At 43.5% G+C, this 17,729-nt stretch overlaps 4 protein-coding genes across 4 annotated transcripts; 1 reads left to right on the forward strand and 3 right to left on the reverse strand.

Moving 5' to 3' along the window:
• Positions 1-1,578: 1,578 nt before the first annotated feature.
• Positions 1,579-3,421, reverse strand: BDB00DRAFT_825253 (mitochondrial carrier domain-containing protein). Its single transcript, XM_053123659.1, has 6 exons — positions 3,223-3,421; positions 2,847-3,097; positions 2,540-2,642; positions 2,286-2,391; positions 2,028-2,202; positions 1,579-1,848 (listed from the first exon to the last, which is right to left on the reverse strand). The coding sequence occupies exons 1-6, from the start codon at positions 3,308-3,310 to the stop codon at positions 1,657-1,659; spliced, it is 915 nt and encodes a 304-aa protein (XP_052979321.1). The 5' UTR covers positions 3,311-3,421; the 3' UTR covers positions 1,579-1,656.
• Positions 3,422-4,903: 1,482 nt separating this feature from the next.
• On the reverse strand, positions 4,904-6,541 carry BDB00DRAFT_825262 (RNase Sy). The gene is made up of 5 exons (XM_053123660.1): positions 6,143-6,541; positions 5,959-6,038; positions 5,681-5,876; positions 5,526-5,567; positions 4,904-5,431 (listed from the first exon to the last, which is right to left on the reverse strand). The coding sequence occupies exons 1-5, from the start codon at positions 6,261-6,263 to the stop codon at positions 5,088-5,090; spliced, it is 783 nt and encodes a 260-aa protein (XP_052979322.1). The 5' UTR covers positions 6,264-6,541; the 3' UTR covers positions 4,904-5,087.
• Positions 6,542-9,645: 3,104 nt separating this feature from the next.
• Positions 9,646-12,559, forward strand: BDB00DRAFT_872775 (uncharacterized protein; the record flags this gene model as incomplete). The annotated part of the gene is made up of 8 exons (XM_053127000.1): positions 9,646-9,852; positions 10,076-10,173; positions 10,241-10,478; positions 10,555-10,620; positions 10,701-10,755; positions 10,841-11,019; positions 11,101-11,649; positions 11,741-12,559. 8 exons carry the CDS (start codon positions 9,646-9,648, stop codon positions 12,557-12,559), a joined length of 2,211 nt encoding a protein of 736 aa, XP_052979323.1.
• Positions 12,560-12,935: 376 nt separating this feature from the next.
• BDB00DRAFT_764337 (IlvN-domain-containing protein) lies at positions 12,936-14,257 on the reverse strand (the record flags this gene model as incomplete). The annotated part of the gene is made up of 4 exons (XM_053119450.1): positions 12,936-13,308; positions 13,434-13,891; positions 14,006-14,073; positions 14,170-14,257. 4 exons carry the CDS (start codon positions 14,255-14,257, stop codon positions 12,936-12,938), a joined length of 987 nt encoding a protein of 328 aa, XP_052979324.1.
• Positions 14,258-17,729: the final 3,472 nt, after the last annotated feature.

A 17,729-nucleotide genomic window follows, 5' to 3' on the forward strand; every position in this document is an offset into this window, starting at 1 on the left:
AGGTTGGTATGCCAACTGGACACAAGAAGAAGGAGCACAATTACGAGAACGGCTAATGTTTGCTACTGATTTCAAGAATTCGCTTGTGGAGGACATTGTCCTACGACAGGAATTGATCGCTACATTTCTTAACCAGATGACATACTGCTTACACCGCTTCCATTACGATGATTCAAATATGATATGTATGGGTATAGAAGAAACAGGAGACGGTTTTAAACGTAATCTGAGAGCTGAAGAGGTTATCATGCAAAGTGGGTCAAAGGCCTTTTTTTCAGCAGTCTGATAGATCATGGTTAGATATGACGATGACCTGATGATGAAACAATGTATACAGTGGGGTGTTGTTGGTTGTAAACTGCAACCCAAAGTCTTTCCTATCCATTTACCATCCAGTAATAGGGCTTTCTGGTGCGTAGATGCATGGGTACGTCCTTGAAAAAAGTTGATAGCTAGTGGATTGAAGTAAACTTTATACGGGGTACAGCCGGTACTATGCTCACGTGAAAGTTGTATATCGTTATGTACCTCACATCAGTCCTTCAAGTCCTACATCCTTATTTTACACGTGTAACAATGCACACTGTTCTAAGATATCGCGCTCCAACCTTCCCGTGTATAGATATACTGAGAAAGCTCTTTACCGTAGCTGGTTTTTTATATCCCATTGACGTCGGGCATATACCATAGGATGCTGGACCCTCCATCAACACAGAAGCTCCTCAGTATTACATAGACTAACGTCTCTTATGCGATGTTATAGATTGGGTACATCAGTCATGACTGGCAGCTGAATTTGCATGCGAGGATCACTAGCGAGTTTTGGGAAACGTTAATTTTCTTCGCCAGCAAAGAAATGTTTTGCCATAAACAAAAAGTGAATTAAAGAAGGTGTAATTAACAAGGGACTACTGTAGGTCATGAGCGGATAGCTCAAAGAACAGACAATTTGATATCGCACGCTAGAACTGTTAAGTAAACTCAAGTGGAAAGAAAGAGTCAGGAAACAAAGACAAGTCTATGAGCAGTAGTAGCGATCGAGAGACCAAAGCAGCAACAACAAGGATACTTTCATCGAGATCTATGGTAGTGTTAATACTTTTCATGCCTACTTTTAGGTGTGCTTGTACCTGGAGTCGTGAAATGCTCAGTCGAAATGTATCAGAGTCCTGCTTCTAGTATGATGTCCATGATGACTAGTGCAATCTGGCAGCTCATTTGCATAGCCAAACATCAATATGATATCTGTCATATGACACGTCTTGTTTAAAAGGGCACTATGCCCTGGCTTTTCGGTGTGGTGGAGTGTTATAACGCATGGAATTCATGTTTTCCGTACCATGCCTATAAGTGTATACATCATCGCTCATGCGTGAGGGTGGCTGAAGATTACCTGCTATTACTTTTACTACATAGTAGCTATTTTGACACCATTTCTTGAGACATTTCAGCATATATAAGGCGTAACAATAATTAGGGGCCCAGGTACGGATGTTTCATAGCACATGACGCTGCTTGCTGTCATCGCTCATTTTTTAACAACAAAAATCAGCTGATGGCAGTAAACACTTGACAAGATTATTCCTCTTTTGCAGAGGGTATGTAAAAGAAAGAAGCTGTACATTTATTATTATAGGCAACCGTAAAGATCTATTATTAGTTTGTACCGAACAACTGTCGGAAATAATCGCCAAGCGCCACCATGCAGAGCGTTTGCCATGCTCCCAGACCAATACGGGGTAATACACCACGATAGAATCCCTTAACGCCATTGTTCTTGTAAATCCATTTACTTGCAGTAGCGATTGACATCTTGTCAGGACGACCCTCAGCCTTGACTTGTGATTGCTATCATTACAGAGATTATTAGCGTGTGAATCCATCATAGAAAAAAAACAACCAGAAATTGCCTGTTTCCGCCGTTATCCTCCGCTGTTGACGATAGATCATCTGCTCCCATCTCATTACACGCAGGCACACATATAGCACCACCGCCCCCCCCCCCACCTCAACTAGTAGATACATACCATCTCAACACGAATAACCTCGATGGGCTGGTTCCAGCACGACAAGGCACCACCAGTAATAGAAGCCATGGCTTTATCGAGGGAGGAGGCGCGGGATACATCGGCATCCTTTCCGTGTCGCATACGAACGATGGATTCTTGTGTGAAACGGGTTATTCCAAAGCGCGAGGCCCAGCTACAATAACCATCGTTGATATCGTAAGCAAACAAGCATGCTCTTTTTTGCGTGTCAATAGGGGATGTAAACCAGACACTTACTTTGTGCATTGTCGGACGGCGACGGCATTGACGCCCTTGTTGATACCAGCAATACCTTCGCGTTTGAAAATATCGGCAGCGATCTTGAATGTTGATTCCTGTGCGCCTGTGGATGTAGATAAATCACATGTTTGTGTACGCGTACCGCGCGTGTGTGTGTGAGAAAAAGAGTAAAGGAGAATTGTAATCCACGCTCACCGAAGCCCACGTACGCACACACGGGTCCAGTTACGCGAACAAGAAATCATCCTTACCTGACTTGTGTCTGGTTACTTCGACCGTCTTCATGAACGTACAGAAGCCCATGGTACTGTAAGCTTGAGCGATACCACCAGTCATACCACCAATTATACCGGCCTATCATTGATCGAAAAAGAAACATGAAACACGGCGATAAGCATCTTCTTTACGCTCATAAACACAAAGAGAGGAGTTGATGGAAGGTTCTTCTCCTTGCCGCTGCTGCCGCTGCTGCTGTTGTTGTTGTTGCCAACACAGAAACGCCCACCCACACACGCGCATACACGTAACCAGCAAAACACCACCACCTTGTGTGCTTACCAGAAAGGGAGAAGCACCCGCTGCCCGCGAACGATACTCAAACTCGGACGCAGTAAAGAGAAGGACCGCCCCCTTGGTTGCGCCCTCGATCCATGCCCACGGAATCAGCCCCTGATAAAAGCCGAGAACGCCGCCTCGGCTATAGATCGTTTTCAGTGCTTCCGCCATCGACTGGCCACGGTTTGCAGCAAGCTGTGTTTTGACGACCTCGAAAGGCTGGCCGAGTGTGGATACTTCGAACAGGTTCAGAGCTGGTAAAAAGAATAGAAACCAAGCAATAATGAGTACACCCCTTCTTCAACCCTTGTTACACGTCTTCCTCTCGTATTCCGTTCCCGCAGTTGAAAAACCCCGTTCCTCTCATCATCAGACATACCTGCACCAAGTGCCAAGTTCTTGTATGATACGGGCTTCTTCTTCAAAGGAGCATTTGGATCAATGGGAGCCGAGTCGATAGGAGCCATGGCGAGTTATGTGAGGATGTGTGTGGTATAAAGAGAGAGGTGGTTATGTGTGTGTGTGTGTAGGTTTTGCGTAAAAGCAAAAGGGTAAAGTAGCAGCAGTAAGAGAAAGGGGGAAGAGTAACACTATCATCGCCATGCGCGGGGTTCGTTTTTATTGCATGTGTGACGCGGTCCGGCCAACCAGAGCACTCCTCGGGCGGCTTTCCTCCTAAGGCAACAGCCGGTCGCACCGTTTCGGTCAAACGCCACAACCGTTGGGTCAACCCCAAAACCATCGACACACACACACACACACCATCCTCTTCATTCAAGCTTGAGCTTCTGTTTTGAGTAACGTACGGCTAATGGAGCAGTGTGCGATACATGTTGCAAGGATAACAGATCCCGACAGAAGCCGAGCAGTGGAGAGTGTGCAATTGATTGAAATAACTGTGTGCCTGACATTAGATCAAGCTTATTGATGGGACAAGGGGGGCGTGCCTAACGAGATCAACTCGAGTGAGAAGATCTTGCATGCCCGTATGCCATATGGGAAGACCGGGTTACCTGCCGTCTAAAATAGGGTGTGCATCCCAAACGCCAAAAAATGCTGCACCGAAAATGCCGCACGCCCCTTGTGCCTTATATGGTAGCCGAACCGATCATCTTCTTTGATCGCCGGAATAGAAAGAAGAAAGATGCTGACAATTATGTTGGCAGGGCTTGGATGTCCGATAGGCCTCTATCCTGTCATTGCTGAGGTATGCTTTTTATGCCAGTGGGTCCGTTCTCACTCTCGTGTTTGGAAAGTAAGTTCAGCGATCAGCATCTCACGACGGCGGACTTTTTTTCCATTAATATTAAGGTTAAAGAACAACATGCCATGATTTGCCAAAAAACCCCCCAAAAAAAAGACTGAATACGTGGGGAACCTATATTGTATGCGCTGCGCAGACTGGATGAATATACACCATCGAGCTAAATATGCACCTTTATTATCCAACCATGCCTAATTGGCAACAAGAATGAATCTAACGAGCATGCTCGCATTAGCATATTCACAGATAAGATCTTTCTGTTGTTTGGCAAGAACGTACCGTATAAAAGGTCATTTCCTTCAACACCAATTCTGAGCAGTAGTATAGATATGTACAAAAGCTGCTTATACCTGATTTTTCGAGCACATAGTACCGATCAACATCCACAGCAAAAACAATGCAGTAAGCCGGCTCCGTAGCAATTTCTTCCACCTAATCTTTGGGCACAAGGTGGCAATGACACCGAGTGGTACCAAGATGTTGTATGCTTTTTAAGAAAGCCTGCTGCCTGTCACCTTGTGTCCTTTGATGGCTCCAACGGAACTTTAATACATTTTATGTGTTCTTTCATGGTTGTTTCCGGCGAAAGTATCATTCGAGATGTGATGTGATACGGTGCAGGACGTACATCCACTCTTCAGCCTAACAGAGACGATGAATTATGGCATGTTATACGTATGCTAGCTTGTACGTTCTCACCTTGAGTGCAGTCCATATGTCCATAGCAAAATTCCGTTTGCACTTTCTCATTGGATCCTGATATTCCATTATTGAGAGCTGCATTCTCACAATATGCCGATAATCGCTGCCTCAGCTTACTGGAAATGATTATGTATATCAAGCTGGTTTACACGTCTTGTACTTACTCGCTAGGCAACAGGCTTGTATCAAGGGAATAAACGCATACGATGTATATGTACATATGTAGCATATTATTTATTAGACGATAATGAATACAACATAAAAGAAACACATCTAATTTATTTGTTAGGGTATTCAATAGAGCCAGAGCAAGATGAGCCGCTAAAAGCATCGGTTGGCACATATTCACCGTTGCCTTCAACATAAAAGTACAACCAGATTTCTTCCAAAGCACCGCTGCTGCAAGTAACTCTGGGAGTGGCTCCCGTGGAGTTTTCAATTGCGCTTTCAAACTCTGCGACAGTGTACTCTCCTCCTGGTGTGATGCCAGCATCGCTCAAAATTGCATAGAGGTTGTATTCGGTACGGAGATCCAGGGTCTTTTGGAAGTATCCGACGACATCTTCGTTTTCTTGATAGTCATCACCGAAGCATTCGGGATCCAAAGTGGTAACACACGTGCCTGTTAAGCATAAAAAAAGAATTCTAATTTTTGAATATTATGACATTTCATATATAGTTTAGCGCATTTGTTCGTATATGCAGCTCATACATACCATGCTTATTCCATTCGTGCGTCCAGAACGAAGGGTTATCGCCTTTATTTTTGTGAGATTTAGTAAGCAACAGGTTAGCATTTGAACAGAAAACATCGTACCCCATTCACATTATTCTGTGATCTATGTGTAATTAGCTCATAGATTTGCATTACCTGTGTAAGAAGGCCAGTACGTGTTCATCTGATTGTAAAGAGACGAATCAAGTCCTTGGATGATTTCACCAACATCATCAAAGTTACGAGAGGCATCACATCCAGAGTTACCGTCGCCCGGGATACCGCCGCTACAGGTGTCGGGCCACAAGCCGTGCATCGTGAAGGCGTCCGATGGTCCATAGCCTTCAATCCACTTTAGGTATTCAATTAAAGTTAATTGGTATGGAGCCTTTTGTTTAAGAGCAATTAGATTATCAGATTACAACTCGCATTACCTGCTGCACATGAACCATCAAGCCATAGGCTGGGACACAACAAGAATCAGCGTTGGAGGTGCTGCACGAGATGGCATCGGCTACATTTATAATTTATACACCTGTCATTGTTAGTACTTTAAATAGTTATAGTAGTTGTTGCTTTATAAACAGTGTTTCAATTATCGCTATGTATTATTATTACCAGAGCAGCTATCGGCTTGTCTTGACAGAAGAGTAGGTGCAGCGGATACCTGAGAAAGCAAAGTGCTGCCAATGGCGACCAACCCAGCAAAGCGGGCATTCAAGAAAAAAGAGAACTTCATGGTATGTAATACTTGACTGTTACTAACGGCAGCAGGCGGTAAATAGATAATATGTTCTGTGGCGAGTCAAAAGAAAACATCGCAGCGTTTATATAAACGTTTTCACGGCAAAACCAGACGTTCTGCATAAATCTTAACGATAATGATGGTACCCAAACAGGCAACAATTCCTGAAAAAAGGCAGCAAGAAAATTGAGTATGCTATCTGGTGCCTTTCGCTTGCCACACGTGGACAAGATTAATTACCATAATGCAGAATTGCGGAGGGTATATTCAGGTAACTTTCGTCCAATGTATCACTCAAATGGCAATAAAGGCTAGTGCGATTTTTCGTGTAAGCAGTGTACACTGTATCTTTACCATCTTTTATCCAGATTGTGTATGTTGAGAGATATCTGAGGCAATATGACATGCATATACGACATCATTGGCCTGTGTCTGTTAAGACCAGTGTTGGACGAATTCTGCACCACCAGTTTTCGCGGAGCTCGCGAAAACTCGCTGCTCACATGATTATTGTGCAATCGCACGCTCTTTGATCTTTGCATAATCATACAGTAATCCATGTAGCTCCAAAGTCAAACTCTCTATGTCTGGACAGTCAGTGCTGGTGCCAGTTTTAACAGTAATCTGGTATGTGTACAATCAACGAGAAGCACACGTAAAAGAGGACAAGATATACACTGACGACGGGTCAAATTGTTTGGCTTGCATCGACAGATTGAATGAGGAAAACATCACCAAAAGACTACCAAAAAGAATCACTCGACACACTTTGTTTTATTACAGGGAGAATTCGCCATGGCCTCCTGAATAAGTGTACTGATTGTTAACATTCAGTTTTGGGTATTCCCAAACCTATCCACTGCATAAATCTCGTTATCGTAATCTTATCAGCCAAAATTCTCTGTTTCAAAGGCAATGGTCGAACATACGACCTAGAGGGTTCCGTCAATCAAATTAATACAACAGCTCCCCTCTAGTAACGAGTCTTGCCAGCAGCGATCTAACATTAAATGACTCAAACGCATCAACGGGACCACCTGGGCATGATCAGCGAATGGTTTACAATGTGTCATAACTTGCTCTCTTTTGGCTACGGTTATGCAAACTCATATACAGCAGCAGCAAGTACTAGCCGTCTGCAACAAGAGCACCATATACCGTTTCTTTGCCGTGCTTCCGCTCACCGAGTAAATCTTTGTGTTGCTCATACTTGCGAACCGTTGCTACCGGTGTGGAGCGACGTATTCAATAAGCAATCAGAGTTGTGGGAGGCATATAATCGCACGTCATTACTCCTCTATCATTTGATGGTTTGTCATAGATTCAAATGAATTCAATGCAAAAGCAAAAGTAATTGATTTAAAACTACCTTGCTCTATTCGCTGGAACAACCATTTCAACGTGATCATCAAAGCTTAATAAATGCGAACGGCAGTTGAATACTTCAATACACTTACTTTTCTGGTGTTTGCAGCAACTGATTATAACTGCGCATAAACGATGACACGCTCAGAGAAAAGCTGACTGAACAACGACTGCAAACTATAGTGGTTTGGTGATCTTGCATCTGCGGACGATATCGACGCTCATACCATGCCGATACCATCATCACCACAAGTGCACATCCAGCCAGCAGACGACAGAATGTAGGAGTATAAGATACCAGACCCTCCCACAATTGTACTTCCAATTGCTTTTCGTAACATTTTCGTGCAATTTTCTAGGATTCCGTTACACGATCGCTTTTTTCCGCGCCGCGAATATTTAAGCCTGCTTATATGTCATTTGGCGATCTGTGGTGCACTTTTTTTTCCAGGGGCTGGATTGTGGCTATCTGTTATAAGTCTCTTTTGTTGTGTGTGCTAGTGCCATGATCGTTACACGAACACCAATTTGGATCTTTCGACCGGAAGCGTTACTTGTCAATGAGCATTTCTTATTTCAGCACATGGTAGTGCAGTTTAAAATCATCGGAAGGGCGCTTTAATCATGACTGCATAATAGATCCATGGAACAGCGAATAATAACTCGTGAATCCGGGCAACGTGAACTCCTCGGACTGAGGTGACAGAAGAGTTTGAATAAAGTAGGTTGGTTGCAAAACATAAAATCATAAAGATAAGGCGTGCGTTTTCTTCTTTGCACGCATAGCAACTCATTTCTTGCTAAACATGCTTCCATTATCATATCGTCTACTCAGCTTAGTTGTTTCTAATGAATGGCGGTACTAATCATTGTTTCTTAAAGAATAGGCCGTTAGCTATTTTTTCCAAACGTCAAAAAATAGTGTCCTTCGTTCTCTTGCTAGGTCATTCTTTTTATTGTGAAAAACCAAACCAGGGGTTATACTGTGCAACCTTTACACGGTTCACTTATAATGCATGTTGCGGTCAATAACCGGTAACTGTAAACAGTCTCTTATCACATTTGTCCAACCCTGGCTTAAAATACTAGGTACAATCACGACCACTTAGTTATCATTGGTGTTCTATACAGTATGACTAGATTCGATCGATCGCTGTTATATAAATGCAGAACCAACATGGTAGCACAGATTGCGTTGACAGAGAGAAGCAGCATTTCTCCTCTTTCCAAGGCAAGAAAGCAGAACTTCGCTTGAACCCTTAGAGCGATCTTTGCAGAAAACAAGTCTTATAAATCACGTTGCTTCATACAGCTTTCGTACTTGTATAAATTTTCTACTCGCCTCCAATAACAGCCTTAATTGTTTATTTAAACATACTTCTTGATACTATACTCTTGAATTTTTTATTCATGCTTTGCAATATTGAAAAAGGGTGGTGGATCAATAACGAATCAAGTACACGTTTCATTTTTGAAGCTGTTCACTTCAGTCATTTGTGATACTGTAGGTATATCACTCAACCAAGCAAAAACATAAAGCATCCACTATCGTCAACGCAGTGGTGACGTACTTATAGTAACGATAATAAAAGTAATGTCGTCATGGCACCCAACAATTGCATCAGGAATGGTTAGGACGTCGCCATGGCTGCCAATTTTTTCATCCTAGAGTGCTGTTGGAAAGACATGGAAATATAGTAAGAAGACTGCAGTCGGTTTGGAACAATTTTATCAATTACACATACTCCGCTGGAACCAAAAGTTTTGGACCTTTCATTTCAGTGCTACAAAAACCTAGTTACGACTATATATCCCTTTCAGCGTACGCTTGCTGCAAAAAAAAGAAGACCATATATCCTTCACTTTCGCAAAGCAGCCTTTTCGTTTCCCCTTTTTGTCATTGTCGTTTATCTTTGGGAAAAAATTTCCCGTTCTTCTATTCGGATCTGATCTCCCTCTAATTATATATAACGAGAACGTGTTCAATCGTAGTCAATTGGGGTTTTAGAACATGGCTACGGAAAACATGGAACAGATCGTCGATATGCTACGAAACAATATCGAATTTGCTTCCGTCGCCCAGTTCTTCCACACGTTCCAATCAGCATTTCATCCATGGCCAGCAGCATATAACCCAGCATCTTTCCTTGCCCACCAATCCAACATTAACGCACGTGTCAGCAAGCGATCCGATGATGGTTATGTTTTCGCGACAGAGGTTAGCTTTATTTTATGTTATTTCTGTATTTGCTTGATGTTTGTGCAACAAAAAGCTGTGCTTGGCTGCATAATTTGTGGGGAAGCCTCTAGAGAACAAGCAGTTTTTTCGTTTGGGCCCTTGTTATATCTGTTATCCATTGGAATGTTGTATAAGCGATTGATCAGACTTTCCTTCCCTTTTCTTTGTTCTCTAATTGTGATATGTAAAACTCCATGTATAGGATCTTGAAGCCATGCTTCTCAAGAGCGAGGAGGGATACAGACTTCAGGAACTGGTGATTCGCATGTTGCGATTGCTGACGCGTAACCGGTTTATAAAGTGAGTCAGGATCAACGTGTTGCTAGCTTTCAATAAGAAAATTTATCGTCATGTCTCTATCTCATAGTAACGACACATGGCAAACGTACTTTTCGAAAGAAATCAACCGACGTGGAGGTATTGAACCAAACCCATTCCTTCCTGAGAAACAAGAAGATGATGAACAGCAAACCGCAGATGAGCAAGCAAAAGAAGACGAATCATCCAACGATGAAAAGCCTTTACCTACTCCTAAGAGAGCTTTAAAGAACTTTTTCGAGATGCCGCTCTCGACAAAAGTTCACTTACTATATATTTTGTGCGAGGTGAGTTATCTGACGAATGCTTATATCTTGTGTATACAACGTGAGATTATCATTGTTAATCACTGTTCAATTACAGTGGCAACTAGACGATGCGCACAGCTTTAGAGAACACTTAGATAGCGAAGAAGATGCTGTCCACTGGGTAAGTGACATTTATCATCATGGGTATATCTCTTTCTTCTTCATATTACTTGTTCTTATCCGCATTTGAACTATATCCAGCGTGTAGAACCAATTGGTTATGATGCTAAAGGAAGCTCGTTTTGGCTTTTTGATGGTAAGTGAATGGTATTATGTGATGCACGCAATGTACTATTTGATCTGTTTTCACTGACAACAACAAAAAACTACATACACATTAGACAATCGATTATATAAAGAAACCCCCGAACCAAAACGTAAAAAGTCCCAAAAGAAGAACGCACGGAAACCGCGTCCTAGACCTAAAGGCACTCGACGCAGTTCACGACATAGCTCCGCTAAAGCTGATGAGGCAGAAGAGGAAGAAGAGGAAATAGAAAACTGGGTACCATGGAAGCTGGTAAGTTTTGTATATAAGCTACTAGTGCAATTGATAAAAAGGCATGAATTCGCAAGTTTTGCTCAATGGGAATTGTGATAGGTTTGTCTGACCAAACATGATTGGAACAAATTCCCCCAAAAATACGAAAATAGCAACAATCTTGACGAACAACGCTTTTATGACTTGCTCGTCAACGACGTACTACCTAAAGTGGTACCCGTCATGCGGGAACACGAAGATGAACTGAAGAAGAAGGAGGCTCTTGCCAATAGAAAGCGCAGTTCTCGGATCATGTACAAGGAGTTGGCAGCTTTAGAGCAGGAACAGCAAGTAGCGAAAGTACTACAGGGAGAAGCCTCTCGAAAGTCGTCCAGACGTGAAGAGATGGCACGTAAGCGGGAAGAAGAACTGAAAGTTAAAGAAGCAAAGGCTAGAGAAGACCGAGTCAAGGACCGAGAGCGGCGTCTGGAACAGCGTGAACATGCTCAAGAGGAAGCTGAGCGACGCAAAGCACTGGCAGAAAGCAAGGCTGCGGCAAAGAAAGCTCCTGGTGGAAAGAAGCGTGGTCGCAAACCAAAGAATAAGAAGGTCGAGGAAGAAGATGCTTGGTCATTTGACTGTGTATGTGGTGTATCTGGCCATAATATCGTAAGTGCAGTCCACTATCATGTCTGCTTTCATCAGATCCACTCCTGTTCATGGCTCACTAAGTTGTGCATTGGCAAAATACAATATTTAGGATGACGGAAGCCCAATGATTGCGTGTGAACGCTGTGGCACTTGGCAGCATATTGAATGTCTGCAGAAGGCTAGACAGATTCCGGAGGATGAAGAGGCGCTCAACAAAGCTGTCTTCTTTTGCCGGCCTTGTCAAGAAAAGGAATCGCAAGAAGTGAATGTTGATGGGTTTGAGGATGACGGAGCACCACAGAACGTGGAGCTCAAAAGAACAAAGATCGAGCACGTACCCACATCAAGTGTTCCTGTATCTTCACGGCCACCTGCTACAACAAACTTCAACGGCCACATCCTGCCGCTCCAAGCAGCTCCATCGCCAGCGATGCAACCCTGGACGCAACGGCCACCACCCCCTCCAACAGCCACAGCAGCTTCAACTAATTCCGAGCGGCGTCCATCGCCCGTGTTTCCTATATTGAAACCCATGTTGCCTTCAAATTTTGCGAATGGTAACGGACGTCCTCCAGTGCTCCCACCTCTACTGCCTCAAGTATCCCATAGTATGTACCCGCAAAGCATTCGTCCGGCACCGCCGCCTCAGGTGCATCAGCCGCAGCCACCATCTCAGCCACGACCCCTTCCGCAGATACAGCCACACCCACAGAACCAGCATCAATATCCACAGTCGCAGCATTCACATCAGCAGCACTCTCAGCCACAGCAGTCGCAGCACCCATCAGCGCAACAGCAACAACGACAGTATACACATTTACCATCACCACAGCAGCAGCAGCAGCAACCACAACCTCAACCACAACCTCAAACAGGTGCTAATGGCTATCATGGTGCAAACCCTCATCATCATCAAGTCGGCAACTAGGACCACTAATAAGCTGTTTGGCTGCATGCTACCGTTACCAACCTACACTATGTAAATACGTCCCAGGATTATTGAAAGTTCTCTGTAATTGCTCCACTCCCTTTAATTTAATACTATTGAACCAACATACAAATAGACAAACTATAATAAAACATACAAGCACTGTAGCCTTGATGAATGGTTGGTCAGAGACATGACAGGAAAGCACGATCGTTCCAGAGTGAAATGATACAATTGCATGTTTTATTATGAGAAAGGGAAAGAAAAAGTATTCTAGAAGTTAGTGCTCCAGCGAAAATGGACAAGTGTGCGTGTGTGTGTGTTTGTATGGATCCCAATAAGCGTTATAACATAGATGATAAAAATACACTTTTTTTTAGTCATGGAGGCCGATTCTCTTTTCAGCCTGGGAGATAGGGTCCTCCTCAGACTTCTTCCAGAGCTCTTCAAGGTCGGAGGTGCCCGAGGTAAAAGCACCGGACCAGAACTTGGCGAATTCACCAGACAAGATGTCCTGGTGCAAAACCTTTTCGAACTTGGCGCGCATAGCAGTGCCGTCGTTTGCCATGGTACCACGGAGCTGACCGAACTGGGAAGTGGGCGAGTGGAACTTGAGCTGACGGAAGAAGCCGACAGTGGCAGCACGCTCAAAGACTTCAGAGGGCTCCTTGGAGAGGTACATGTCGTGCAAGATAGCTTCATCAGAGAAACCAGCGGCCTTGAGGGTGTTGAAGGCTTCGCGGAAGCAGCTGTTTATTCAAATAGATTGTTAGTTGACTCTTTTCATATATGATACTCGTTATGCCGCCCGCCCCCCGTGAGAAAAGCTCACATCCCTACTCGCTCCCCTTTTTCCCAAGCATATATTACTTACGTGTTGATAGCGGGCCAGAGTGCCTGCTCGGCAAAGAGATCGATACCAGCTTCTTCACGGCACGAGGACTCTACTGCACCGCCCAAGGTAGCACCAATTGCGCGAGCAACGGAAAGGACGATAGGCAATGCGTTGCTATTGGGATCCTTCTCGACAGAGACAAAGCAAGGGTAGGGCTCCTTGGCAACATAGCGGTCACGGACACCAGGGCCAATCATGCGTGGGGCAGCCATGACAACGCTCATGGTGGGAGGGATATCCAAAAGATCAAAGGCAACGGCGTAACCAGAGGCGACAACAAGGGTGGCGTTGTCTGCAAGGTTATCCTTGATTTGCTCCTTCCAGACCTGGTGCTGGACCTCATCGGGAATAAGAAGGAAGATGACTTCAGCGTCCTTGACGGACTCGCTGATGCTCTTGACCGTGAATCCGGCCTCGACAGCTCTGGGCTTGTATTCCTGTTACGTATATGAAAATGCATTTTGGGTGGGTGAGTATATAGCCTCCCGTTCACATTGTTCTTATCGCTCTATGCATATTAATGAAACCCCTCCTCTGCCACGAGTACTTACGTCGTCACGGTTGCCGATGGTGATATTCTTGACACCAGAGTCGCGCAAGTTCTGTGCTTGAGCAGAGCCTATATGATGATCATGAGGAAGTATGAGATAAAAGGGAATCTACACAGCAATAGCAACTTCACCCATCGTTTATGGCGAGCAAGACTATACCATACCTTGGTTGCCGAAACCAACAAAGGTTACGCGCTTGTTCTGGATGATGGAGAGATCAGCTTCCGAATCTTTGTAAACCTTGACAGCCATTTTTGTTGTTGATGCAGAGAACGAGTTAAGAAGATTTAATGATGAGCAGGAGCATGTTGGCGTTCGACGCCGTTTATATACACTGAGCCCTGAAGATTCCCGCGATCCTTGTCATCCTCGAACACGCGCTTCCTATTGCGTTTTTTTTCTCATGGGCATGAAATTTCCCTTAATGTTCCGACAAATCCGCACTGAAGAGCCTGTGCTAACCGCTCCTTCTCTTCCACACATCCCTAACCCCCCATCCCCCCCTTTCTTGTTGACACTCTCGAGATAATTGATTACAGTTGCTCATTCATCCGTATATAAAAGTTCCGTGCATTCGGAGACCCAACAACTACTAACATACAGCGGCTGCAAGAGACTGCTTTGTAAACACTGCCTTTTTTCTTCTCTCTCACACACTAAAAATCGGAACTTGACAAAGCAATTCATGCAATGTGCGCTTGTTTGATGCAAGCAATATGTCATACCAGTTTCTTCACATAGGGGATCTGCTATATAAGATACGTGGTCCCTGGGATTGTTGTTTAGCGGTTACATAATTGCAATATATGGGGCACATCCTTGTGTTCCATATGAAAAGAGCTTTACCATCGCCTTTAGTACAATAAAGCTCGGATCGCCATCGTAAAATAAAAAAAAAATTGGGCACTTTAAAGTTTTAGGTTTAGAGTCGTATAGAAAAAGAGGGGCAACAGCAGGAGCGCTTTCTTGTATTTGTCCCTATTCCCCGAAAAACCTTCAATCAAATCGCCTTCACCAAATGCAGTGTACGCCCATTCTTATCCAGGTCATCTTGGCTGTCATTAAACGAGGCAAGGTAGGGCGGTTCCGCGGACACCTATACAATCATCAACGGATTTATCAATCATCAATCTATTTATGAAAAGAAGGTTTTAAAAGGAAAGCCGATGGAAAATGCGGTAACACCTGACGAAGTATGTAACATACTTACATATTTGGAACAGCGAGCTTTATAACATATACCCCCACGACTATTTACATCCCAGACAGAGCAGTTGATTCCAAAAAGTGGAGGGCCTTGGGCTTCAAAAACCTATTGATATTGAACAACTTTTCTCCCAAAGTCATCCCAAAGAAACTGTAATGCAGCCGCCACAAAAAATCCGCCTGATTTGCCGCAAATAATCCGCCTCAAATCTGCACCTCGATCCGCTCAAGATCCACCCCACCTTGACGTCAAACTTTTTGCCAGAACCCCGGAATCTTCCGGTCGGTTAACAATAAACCCATTTATGGTTATCATGTGGATTCAGCTGTTACATTTGGTACATGCCAATAATAAATTGCCTGCTTGACTTTTTTTGGTGAGATAAAACTTTGATAAATATGGTTTGGCACTGGTCTTTTTGCTATTACATGGCATTACATAATTTTTTTGTGCGAGTCTACTTTTATGAATTACGGATACCATCATTCGTCTGGGTTTTTGTTTATATGCAATACTTTACAAAGCTGGCAACGTCGATCCTCCTTCAAGCTTCATTGAGCACTCACATGATATACTAGTCGAAACACTTGTTCTCGACCTAAAATACGTTTTTGATGATTTAGCATATCCTATCACTTTCTAATAAATGTGCTGCAAGAGTCTGTTGGCGACAATTGATTCAACGCATCTATTGTCCATCCTTGAGTAGTTTTCAATGACCAAGAATGTATTATTCGGCAAACCACCAAGTGCAACGTGCTAAAAGTAACATAAAGCTTTTGCTATCAATCATTAAGCATCCATACAGTCTGAACTCTTTTCTGTATTGCTGTGGCTAATTATCATGATACAGGCCAAGTTTATTATGTTGATAATGACGACGATGCTCAAGACGAACAAACAACGTAGGATATCAACCAAGCAGCCCATTGACTTCTGTCATCAATGTCAAAGCTCCGTATGTATCATCAAGAGCAACATTAGCACACCAGGCATTATTCATTTCATCCGGACAGACATTCATGAAAAACTACCTCACTAAAATCGACTTTGTAATCTGCTCTGGACCAACCACATTAATACATTGTGCCAGGATACTGTCTGGATGCAATGTGGCATGAGTACTTCATGCTGTTTGAGCAACACACCGAGTTTTATTTAGCTTGGCGCAGTCCGACATCGTCCACAGAGCTTAACATATAAGATGTTGCGTATGTTGTTGTTCAGAATTTTCGTAGCAACACACTTGTAATGCATTGTCGCATTACCACTGAACTGACAGATGAAAATCGAAGGCTCTACATACATAGTTCTTGTCAATTACATACAGGCGAAAGCGTGGCAATATCCACCTTTACTTCCGCATCAGAGTGAGTACCACGCCGCTTAAAAAGCTTCTAACAAATGTGCTCGCCAATCTGTCACCAAGTAGATTTGACTTCAGTATAATTACATCTTGGGTTGCCGTAGAGATGTTTTAGTAAAATACAATGACTGTTTCTCATAGTACTCATAGAAGTGTAACAACTTACACGAATTACCTTTTTGTTTCAAGAGATATCTTCTGTCTGCTCGCATGACAAGCTGATAGACTCAAGTTTGTACTTGTGTTCAAATTTGCCTTGATAGCCACCGATGATCTTCATTTTCATCAGCAGGAACTTCGCCAGAACGATGAACCAAGCCAGCAAGAAACGTTTAGAATATCTGAATACAATCTAACTTACGCGTTTCTGATATACTTGGTTGTCTCTGATGTTTGAATAATCTTGACTGTGGAATTGCTGCCTACTGCTCGTAATGTCTTCAAGTATTGAGCCTTTCAGCACGTTGCTCTTCAGCTTCAGAATCTCCCCCAAAACTTCCTAATATTACTATGGTCAAAGAGCTATAAAGCTATTACTTTGTTTCGCCTGCTCATTAAAATAAAGTGGCTCTACAACTAACGCGCTTCTGCAGAAGTTCAGAATCTATTTTCGCTGTTTGCTGTTTCCCACTTTGCGCAATCGTCCCGATGGCAATCTTCATCTCTCCTTCACCGGTTTTTTTGCTAGCGTACTATTTGTAGTTTTGAACGAAATCGGTGAGGGAATCTTTATACCTAGTACTTTTTCAAACTATTTGAGTTTGGTAAAAAGATTTTGCCATGGTGCTTGTTTCCTGGCAAAGCCTTAAAACAAGTTAGTTGCCGCGGAAGAGTTCTTAGCGTGTGGGGTGTTTTTACTCGGTGAATTGTTGGTATCTGTCATGAACAACACGACGGGCAGGATTCGTAGTGACAGCGGGCAGGATTCGTAGTGGCAGCGGGCAGGATTCGAGTGGCAGCGCGCACGTGTAGCATAGGCTATCCTTTGAATATAGTCAGGACGGGATTTTGCAGCGTGGAGAATATGACCGTTTGCAGACAAAAAATGCATACCAGTAATCTCTGGCTTGCCAGATATGTACAAGAATTGAGCGATCGTGCGAACCAGATGTTGACCCGTTAATTCTGGTCCAGGCACTCCAGGCTTGCTA

Source organism: Zychaea mexicana (genome assembly GCF_025766255.1).
Source record: "Zychaea mexicana strain RSA 1403 chromosome Unknown BDB00scaffold_40, whole genome shotgun sequence".
Classification (NCBI taxonomy): domain Eukaryota; kingdom Fungi; phylum Mucoromycota; class Mucoromycetes; order Mucorales; family Lichtheimiaceae; genus Zychaea; species Zychaea mexicana.

Bases quoted from the DNA above. Each gene is read 5' to 3' on its own strand.
- BDB00DRAFT_825253 (XM_053123659.1), bottom strand. From the start codon at position 3,310: ATGGCTCCTATCGACTCGGCTCCCATTGATCCAAATGCTCCTTTGAAG. The intron at 3,098-3,222 runs GTATGTCTGATG...TCTTTTTACCAG, and splicing joins GAACTTGGCACTTGGTGCAG to CTCTGAACCTGTTCGAAGTA. The intron at 2,392-2,539 runs GTAAGGATGATT...CTACATCCACAG, and splicing joins AGTAACCAGACACAAGTCAG to GCGCACAGGAATCAACATTC.
- BDB00DRAFT_825262 (XM_053123660.1), bottom strand. From the start codon at position 6,263: ATGAAGTTCTCTTTTTTCTTGAATGCCCGCTTTGCTGGGTTGGTCGCC. The intron at 6,039-6,142 runs GTAATAATAATA...TTATAAATGTAG, and splicing joins ACAAGCCGATAGCTGCTCTG to CCGATGCCATCTCGTGCAGC. The intron at 5,432-5,525 runs GTATGTATGAGC...TATGCTTAACAG, and splicing joins GCACGAATGGAATAAGCATG to GCACGTGTGTTACCACTTTG.